The 10,617-nt window shown below is 33.9% G+C and overlaps 1 protein-coding gene across 1 annotated transcript; it reads right to left on the reverse strand.

The window, feature by feature from the left end:
• Positions 1-3,989: 3,989 nt before the first annotated feature.
• On the reverse strand, positions 3,990-5,346 carry RBL13 (RHOMBOID-like protein 13). Its single transcript, XM_028228958.2, has one exon. It carries the CDS (start codon positions 5,198-5,200, stop codon positions 4,385-4,387), a length of 816 nt encoding a protein of 271 aa, XP_028084759.2. The 5' UTR covers positions 5,201-5,346; the 3' UTR covers positions 3,990-4,384.
• Between the last annotated feature and the right edge of the window lie 5,271 nt (positions 5,347-10,617).

Here is a 10,617-nt window from a genome sequence, read left to right on the forward strand (position 1 = left end):
TTGTTAGAAATGGAAAAGCAGTTTCTTTCCCCTAAGGTTAAATTATAATTTTTAAATTTTTATGTAATCTCTCACTTTTTAATTGTAATAATTAAGCCTTCAAATTTTAACTCTTGCTTTAAAAAGATTATTCCATCATCCAACTATTTATTTAAAATTTAAGTTAAAATTGAAACATAAAGAATCATACTGAAATTTGAATAAAATTTGAGGGGTAAAATACTTAATGCCGTATAAATTATTTTTTAATTTTTAAGTGTGACTAAAAGGGACTAAATTGAAACACTAGATGATAAATAACAAGAAATTTGTATTGAAATATGAAAATATGATTGACAAGTAACAAGAAATTTGTATTGAAATATGAAAATACGATTGACAAGTTACAAGAAATTTGTATTGAAATATGAAAGGAGAGAGAGATATTTAAGGATGAAATCATTTTCCATCAAAGCACTATTTTTTTTTTAATGAGTACTGCTATTAACACTTTATTAATTATTTTAAAATTTGTAAAAAAAATTTATTTCTTTAGATCTTCACGTACAAATTTTAAAACTCTTAAAATTTTTTTCTCCCCTCTCAAATAATATCAAAATTATTCTTCAAAACATTTCACCCATTCAATTGAATGCACACCCGCACACCCACACACCCCAAAAAGCCTCTCCAAAACCCTAACAAAATCCACAAAAGTGATTACCACTTTATATACTTGTTCGTGACCTGAAAAAATAACTGTAGGGTTTTTTTTGTTGATGATTCAAAATTTTCCTATTGTAGGTTCTACGATCTCCACGAGTTTCGATAATTTGTTCTCAAACAAATAAAAAATGTTCGATTACTTATTCCCAAACAAATGAACAATGTTCAAACACGTGTTCTCGAATTTCGGTCATATATTTAGGAGTTCAGTCCCGAAAAAATAACACACATTTTTTATTATTTTTTGTCATTTTTTTCACAAGAAGGCCAATCTCCTCTGAACTAAGAACACCATCAAAGTTATGAATCTCCTCTAAACTTTTATTCTTATACTTCTCTCATCTCATGAAGTTGTGATTATCGGAAAAACTTCTACTCATCGTCATTGCCGGAAAAGTATAAATAATCAAATGATTGTCACCGTTATTGCCTGAATATTGTCGCCAAATAATTTTCAAGATTTTGAGAGCGGGCATGTTTTGAATGTAAGATTTGAGGAGGATGGATGGATGGTGATGGAGGTGGATGCTCTCATAAATCCTAACTCATGAAGTAGTGAATGTGTAAGCTTAATTGTGAGATGAAATGTCGTGAAATTATTAATGCCTTTTTTAATAATTTCATTTGAAATTATTATTATAATTATAAAAAAAATAAAAAAAGAAGCTAAAAAATGAGGAATTTAAAATAATTGATGGGTTTTGTACCCCATCTGATAAGAAAAGATAGAGAACTCTACACTAGTGATGCAATTTATGATAATCTTGAACCAACCTGTGAGAAAATTAAAACCTCATTCAAACTTGTCAAATGTCATAGGCACTTTCTTTGCACTTTCTTTTTTTTAATTTTAAATAAAGTTATAATGAGCATGTTCTCACTTTTATCCATTTTTTTTGAAAAATTACTTTTCAATGTTCATGGGAATACAAGTCTTCTTGACAAAGTTATCTATATATATATATATATAATAATAATAATAAAAAATCATCCATAGCGCAATTATTTTATGACTCTCATTTGTAATTTTCCCTTTTTTCTTTTTTTTTTGGAGCTAAGGTGGTACAACCGTCATCACTTCTTGAACAATGATGGCATTCTATAGCCCACCTACCAGAAAGGAAGACTTACAATGGAATCAAGAAAGGGTCTAATGTATAGTTTACAAGAATGAATATAGAATGGAATGTCAGACTTTAATCTTCTTTATCAAATGACCATTCACTTATAATAATTGCACAAAACCCTTCAAAATCAAATCTATGATACAAGACGAAGAGACTTATTTAAGTCCATTTACATGCGCTGCTAATGGAGTTATACAACAGCCAACTATCTAATAGATTCAAACAACTCAGCTTAAAAGAATTTCTCAATCATTTAACAAAAAGGTGAACTCTTCATTTCAGCATTCGTTTGGGATGTAAGTTGACTTTTTTGTTTTTTGACTTTTTGACTATTTTAACTTAGGACTAAAAAGCTTCGTTTAAGATAAACTTTTTGACTTGTTTGACTTTTGTGAAAGAAAAAATAAAATGATTATGGATTGGATGTAATATTTTGTCCTATTTGGCTAAAATAACCTATTTTGTCTTATATGGCTATTTTAGTCCCAGTGGGACATCCCAATGTCATTTCCAGTGAAATCAATTTATGCCATTGTCCTAGTTGGTGAGGGAGTGCTTGCCTCCAACTGGTGAATAAGGATGGCAATTTGAAACTGGCCTGACGGGACCCGACCCCCCACCCCGATTAGAGTGATTTTTTCCCGAAAAATATCCCCAACAGGCCGGAAATGGTACTCAAAAATAAATTCCCGATGACTTTCGGGCCGGGAACGGTGATATGTTTTTCACCCCCGTCCCCGGCCCCGTTAGTCCCCCGAATTAAAGTTACTATATATACCCCTTAATATATATTATACGTTCATGTTCTGGTCTATCTCTCTATCTCTCTCTCTCTCTCTCTCTCTTCCCTTTATTCTCTCACTCTCGCACCTCCTCTCCTCTCTCTCACTCTCGCTGCGATTTGCAAACCTCTCGACCGCCGAGAGTCTCGCACCTCTCCTCTCCGCCTCCTTAGCACAGAGTCGCTGTCCACCTCTCGACTGTCGCTTCACCTCCGTCGTTCGCTCCAGAGATCTCAGATCGCTGCCCTGCCCTCAGTCGCTGTCCGCCGTTCGCTCCAGAGATCTCAGATCAGCCAATCTCCATCGTCCCCTTTCCCTTTCTCTCTCTGTATACATGTATGGTGTGTCTGTGTGTATGTACAATGTATGTGTGTGTCTTTGTGTGAATGTATACATGTAAGTATGTGTGTGTGTGTGTCTCTGTGTATGATTTTTTGAGGATGTTGAAAGTTGTTGTTGATGGTGTTGAATGTTGAAACAGAGTTGGATCGGGGAATTTTCGAGGTCGAGAAAACCCGATCCCCGTTGGAGACGGGGATGGGGACCGTGATAGGTTCTCCGTCGGGGATCAGGGCCGGGGACGGGAAAGTTTTGGCCATCGGGGATCGGGGACGGGGAGGGTGATCCCCGACCCCGCCCCGCCCCGTTGCCATTCCTACTGGTGAAGCACTTATACAAGATCTGCAAATCTATGAAGCATGAAGTGACCAGTACCCAACACTCTTGAAGGAAGTTGAGATTCATTAAAGCGTTTTTGTTACAAGGCAAAATTCAAACCCTTGATAGCTAGATTTACCGGGTTCTGTCTTATATATGTCACCTAAATGCAGTTATCCTAATAACTATAATAGTCAATTGTCAGTTGCAATCCAACAACCACCACATCAACAATGCTAATCTAAATTAGTCATAAAATTGTTTCAGACTTCTGTAACAGAATGCTCTAGAAGTGATTAGGTTCTTCAAGAGTAGTCGAAGACAGCTAATTTAGTATCTGCATTTGAGCATTTGCCTCAATCAACTAAGGACTATTTCAACAAGGCTAAGAGATCTACTGGGATGAAACTTCAAATATGAAAACTCACTTCAATATGCACTTTATGCTATTAAGATTTAAACCAAGAAAAATTAAAAAATTCCATGACCATGAGAAACAGTTAATAAATGATTTTTTATGCTCTTATAATTTATCTAGCAACATTTAATGTCATGAGCAACAGCTCCCACATATCAATAACTTGTATTACAGAGAAAGTCAATTGAACTTCTTAAATGCAAATAGTTAAAAAGGAAAAGGAATAAATTAACATTCAATCAAATTAGTCTTAGCCTTCATTTTTAAGACCATAAAATACCAAGTTAGAACAGCATTGTCAATGCAATAAACCAATTCAAAATTCTCATTTCATTTAGGAAAGGTCGGTGGAACAAACAATTGCCATTGAACTTGTCAGGACCATAAGATCCTACGCATCAGGAAAAACACTTCTCTAGCACAATAAATGAAGGATTGGAGAACAATAATAACTAGTAGCAACCTTACATACTGTCAGATGTAAGAATGACATGGATCCAACAATTTAATTAATCGATAAAGCAGCAACTAAAGATTGTATAGCTATCTTGGGATATATGGCATTAATGATTCATTCAAATCCACTTTGTTCCAAGCACAGCAAACCGGTTTGGGAAAGAAAATGCACAGGTAAATACAGGATTAGCCCAAGTCAAGTACATTTCCCACAAGCAATATCATTGTTTGATCATGAGCTACACAATATCAGCACCCACAGCTGGTAGTGAACTCATCTGCAAGGTTCTACCATTTCCCGAGGCAAGAAACCGAACAGAAGGCAAGGATGCATCTGTAACGGATTCAACCTCAAGAAAGTTGAAATCAAATGCACCAGACCGCTTCAAACTCAACACAAACACAAGTACAATCCATCCCAACATAGAAACTGCCCAATAATTGTTTACACCATGGATCAAACCCCAAGCAATGGCATACCCAACAATAATTCCAGAGAAGTGGCCCACAAAACTTGCCTGTGGAACAATTATTGAAGTAAATATAAGTGATTCAAATGGTGCAAAACTGATTGGAAGAGAAAGAAACCCAAAAAGGTCCAGCTTCGATGAGGGTTGCTTCACTGAAAGAATGGTCATCCAACCAAAAACTACACAGGAATACCCAACAGCTGTCACTCTCCGGAAATACTCTAGCTTGAATTTTTTAATTAAAACATGGTAAGCCCCCAAGACTAGCAAACCTGATAACACTACCAGGACTAGTGTGTACTGAAGATAAAACTCCATCCCTAGTCCCATGTACCCTAGCTTCTCTACAACTCCAAGACTCCAAAGTGCACTCATATTGAAAACAAGATGAAGGACACTTATATGGGAAAATGCCGATGTTATTATCCTCCAATAATGCCCTTCAAGGGCGGTTTCATAACTCAAGCCGACATGAGAATACCCAATATTTTTCTTCTGTATATAGAACCAAAGTGCAGAACAAATTCCAATAATACAACTTGTAGCTGGTTTTTCCAAGATCTCATAAAACAATGGCTTCCCCATCTAGAACCCTTTTCAAACAAACACAAACTACTAGAAGCAATAACCAAAGCTCAAAGAAATCAAGAGCTTTGAAAGCCCTAGAACACCTTCTGATGAATGCAAAACCATAAACAGCTAAAACCCAGTTTCAAGATTCACTAGTCCAACAGAGATGCAAATCTACTACAAGCAACCACTGATCAAAAATTCACCTTGAGAAAATGTCAAATTTGCACATCTCACCATCCCAGAACACCAAACAGGGAATTGGGTTCTTCAAAAATCAATCAATTGACTTTCTATCTCTTCAATTTTGGGCAAATTAATGGAGATTTCCTATTTACAAGTAAAACCCCTATTCTATACCCAACTTTTGCATTCAAACAGCAGGCACCGACAGATTTGGAAGGGGAAAAACATAGAGGTTTCGCGGTTAAAAAAATACAGATTAAGGTTTCTAAGAGACAATAGAATCAACGGAATTAGGGTTTGAAGACAGAAATTTCGCACCTTTTAGCTTCAAGTTGATCAGAGTTCTTCGTGAACGCTTGATTTTCTAGTTCCTTCTGTACCAAACAGGGAAGAAAGGTCCGTTGTGTGGTTATGTCATGCGAGGGTGATTTTATTTACAACCCTATTTTCCTTATTTTTGTAATAAAAAAAATATTTTTATTTATTTGAGATATATACATGTAACTTCACAAATAAGGAAAAATAATTTATAATAATAATAAATAAGTAAATAAAAACTTTTAAAGGAATGGAGTTTATCCTCTTGAATTGATCAAATTATTCCTTCTCTTTTTTCATCATCTACTCTTTTCTTTTTTAGGAAATCGCTAACGTTAGTTACTTCCGGCTAACTATCACTATCCTAGCCCTTCTATGTCATTCTTATATTTGTTCCACAATTTCTTGTTATCGCCACTATCTTCTCCACCTCACAGCTCTTTTTTTTATACCTTAACCATTGCAAGCACTTTAGTTCCCTATCCTTTTGCCCTCACGATCCCACATTCGTGCCATTGCTACTGCAAAATGTTCTCTTCATTATCATCCTCTCCACCCAACAACACCATATCTCCAAACCCTAACTACCACAACCATACTAGACCCTCTAACTTCTCCCCTTCACAACCCCATATCTTTCGTATCGTTATTGTTAAATGTACTTAATGTAAATGTAAAATATTCACAAATATAAGTGCAATACATGTGTGGTGCATGTGATAAGTATATTTGCACTCACACCAGACACAATTAACATTTGCATCTGTATATATATTAGACTTGTATTGAGCACACTTTATAATAATGGCTATAAGAAAGTGTGAGGTTGTGACTAAAAACAGATTTGAGTGGCTGCAATGACTAAAGTTTTGGGGGGTTGTAAAGCGGAGAGGTTGATGTCGGGATGGACTAAATAGTGGAAGAGATAAAAGGACTAAGATAGTAGAGACTGGTAGTAGGTGGTTCGGAGTGGCAAGTAAAAGTATCGTAGTATTGGCTATCACTTGGAGTTACATAGGGAAAAAGGAAAGAGAATGACAGTTTGATCAATTAAAGGATAGATGTTAGTGGTTTATAATTATCTTACTTCTTTCCAGTTGTATTGCAATTTAAAATGATTTTTTAATATTTTGAATACCTTTTTTTTTTTCTACGTTCTACTAATTTGTAATTTTGTTTTTAAATGGGCATTAAAAAAATGGGTATAGTGAGAAAGACTAATGATTTAAATAGAAACATAAGTAATGTAATTATTTTTTTAAGTGAAGCAAAATTACAGAAATACCCTAGATATTTATAAAGATGGATTACAAACAAGCCAGAGATGCGTGGACCTTTTGAATGAGAAGCAAAGCCTAAAGTCAAACCCAAAAAAATAATGTCTAAAGAAAAGAAAAATATTTTTAAAATGTTTATATATATAATATAGAAGACTTTTTTTAAAAAGGGCAAATTACAAGACTCTTGAAATTTAAAAAATAAAAATACAATAAATCTCACAAGTTTGACCTAATTGGGTTTTCTTAAAATTTTAATTCACATAACATTTCATAAGTAACTCGTTAGCATATAAATAGAAAAATAATACAGCAACATTAGTTTGACATTTAATTGCAAAAAAAAAAAATTAAACAACAAATATTATTTGCAAGTTTTTTTCTTTTTTTGAAAGTTAAACTATCCATTTTTTTAAGACAAATGCAATAAATTAATGTGGTTTCAATTATCGGATCAACCTAATTCTTTTTATAAATGATCTACGCATTGTAGTCTAAAAAATGAACAATTCATATCATCGAATTGAGCCATGTGATAGGTTTCACATGCCCAAATAACACCGCTAAAGAAGAAAATGACATAATTAAAAGTAAATATGTACACCTCTTTCAAGGGTTGCGTGTGATAGAATTTCTCTAAATTATAAACATGTTTACATTATAAATATGAGCAAACGAGACCTTAATATAATTGTTGAATCCAAAGCTGAAGAACTCAGCAGAACCCCTAATGTTTGGTATAAAAATAAACAAGTAGGAATTACATATATTTTTAATTATAGGTAGATCGTGGAAAATTGAGGATAGTCCTAAGTTTGAGAATTTATAAAACTTGTTATTACTAACTTTTACCTACAAACAAGTTCAACTACCCAACCGATTTTGAGCATGCTCTTTCTACATCTAAGATGCTGACTTAATACTAGGATTTCCTATTATCCAGCGTATAAAGTAAGTAAGTGGGTAATGTTATATGATATTCTGAAAATATTTAATAATGTTTCTCACATGACACTATTACAATGAAAACGTATACAACTATTCCAAATGATAAGAGTATCACGTGACATTATTTATGTAGTGATTTAAATCAATGATGCAGCAAAAAATCTTATTGATGAAACATAATGCCTCATTCTTATTTAGTAATTAAGAAATAAGGAATAACTCACTTAATATGAGTTGTAGTTTTTAATTTATAGAGAGTATCACATAAATACCGAATTATTTAATAATTTTTCCCAAAGGACAATGGCTTCGTTTGAGAAGTTAGTTATTTTAGTAGATTATTTTAGTTTTTGGCTATTTTAGTAGGTTAAAATTTTTGTATTTGGAAAGATAGTTGGATTTTTTTGTAGTTAGATGTGATATTTGTGAGAAAAAAAAATGAAATAATTATGAATTTGATATGACATTTTGTTTTATTAACTATTTTAACTTATTTTTATCTTTTTATAGATGTTAACAAAAAAAAAAAAAAAGTTAAAATTCAACTTGCCAAACAGGGCCAATATTTTCCCGTGGATAAGAAAAGATAGAGAAAAATATAACAGACAATGGAACCATAACAATGACGTCGAGAAGTAGTCATAATTCCTTTTGGTGAAATCCCTTTTATCTTCTCTTTAGTTTCTTTGGCTAGTAAAGCTTGGGTTGGTGGGGGATATTGTACACCAATCACCCATGTGCTACATAATTATATTTAAAGCTCGTCCAATTAAATTAAACATTCATAATCTCAAATAAATAAGATTAATGCAATATAAATTAAAAAAATTTACAATTTTCTTTTTTAAAAAAATACCAAAAACACATAAAACAATTATAAAATCAAACAGAATCCCCTCATATGAATGTATTTAAATATTGATGTAAAATCAATAATATTATATTAAAACAAAATGACTCTTATTTCAAGTTTTAAAATTTTATTATTAACATTCCTGAACCCCTAGCTTAGCTTTGCCACTTTTTTTTCTTTTCCTGCGTCCCTGCCTAGGCCCCTCTCCTCCTCCACCACCACCCCCTACCCAACCGTTAGCCTCCTCTCCTCCTCCACCCCGTACCCAACCCTTCCTTGCCAACGTGCGCGATTAGAGTTAATGTGGAAGATAATGAGTTGTGAGAATGGAAGATGAGATTATTTTAAAAAATTATTTGAGGAACACAGTAATTAATAGCAACAATTTTTTAAAAAAATGTACTTAGAAAATATCTTGTGCAAATAGAAATGAGTCACACAGATGCAACCAAAACTACCCACCCTTCTTAAACATATTTCCACTATGGTTCAACCACTAACCTATAATTAATATAAAAAAACCAACCTACCGTTAATTAACTTCTACTCACATATATATAGATGCACAATATGTTTCTTCCACATCTCATGAAACCATTAGCCATGCCAAGCACTGCAGTCAGTCCGATCACCATCTTCAGTTGGCCTGATCCTGCCACACCTCTCAGTGGATCTTTCCGGCACACCATTAATGCATGGCAGCCGATAACTAGCCCCATGGAAGATGATTATGGACGTGATTATTGGCATGCAAGGCGGGCATTTTTGACCAGTTACCATTTCTCTGAGAGGAAAAATACCGGTTTCAAGGAGAAGATGAAGAAGTCTTTGAAAGGGCTCAATGAGGTGGCCATGAAAGTTTTTTTACCGGTACGTGGAGAGATGTATAAGAGAAAGATTGGAGTTAGGGTTTACAGGTTCACTGTGGGTGGGCCAACTTTGTTCATTGTAAGATGTTTTGCACCATGGGCACACAAAGATCAGCAATACCTCAACCCATGACGTTATGGGTAACAGTCTTTCTATTTGTACAGAAATTAATCTGCTTATGTGATTGGTTTCTGTGTTTATAAACTATTTCTATGAATAATTAATGTGTGAGCGTAAGTGAGAGACAATCAGCTTAAATCAGATTTTTATTTTTCAGATATTCAAATAGTAGGATTAGAATATATTCCAATGTAACTTAAGTTAGACTAGCCTGTCTTGCTTGAGTGAGAGAGGAAGCTTAGTTTAATTTGTTATAAAGGGAAGTTAGACTGAGACCATGTTAATACATGTGTGTTTTATTTTCATGTTTACATGCAAGTTGTCTTTTGTCTTTGAGGCTTGAGTTGAAAGTTGTGTTATTATGTACAATGGCAGCTTCAGAATTTTTATTGTCATTGGATCAATGCATGACTCTTATGGTACCAATATCTATCATTCATTTTAAATAATTTAATATAGGGTCATGATTGAGACCCCCTCCAATCACCACCCCCACCACCCTACACACACGTGGCGGGTGATGATTGGAGGAAAAGAAAAAAAAGAAAAAAGTAAATGAAAAACTAGCCAATCATGTTGACAGGGAGTCAAAGGAAGTGAGGGGAAAGGGGTCTAGAACATTATTGAATGATTCAAATTTTCTCAAGTAAAAAATAACTGAAAACTTTACCACAGGTAAGACCAATTCAAAAAGCCTGTTAAACATAAACCCTATTCATTATGGAAAAAAATAAAATAAAATAAAATGAGAGAGAGAGAGAGAGAGAGAGAGAGAGAGAGAGAGAGGGGGAGTGGCTATCGCAAATTATCCATAATATGACTCCGTGATCTTCATAAAAACAACTGTTGTGCAGAAGGCA

Source organism: Camellia sinensis, chromosome 6 (genome assembly GCF_055761805.1).
Source record: "Camellia sinensis isolate YWXY chromosome 6, ASM5576180v1, whole genome shotgun sequence".
Classification (NCBI taxonomy): Eukaryota; Viridiplantae; Streptophyta; class Magnoliopsida; order Ericales; family Theaceae; genus Camellia; species Camellia sinensis.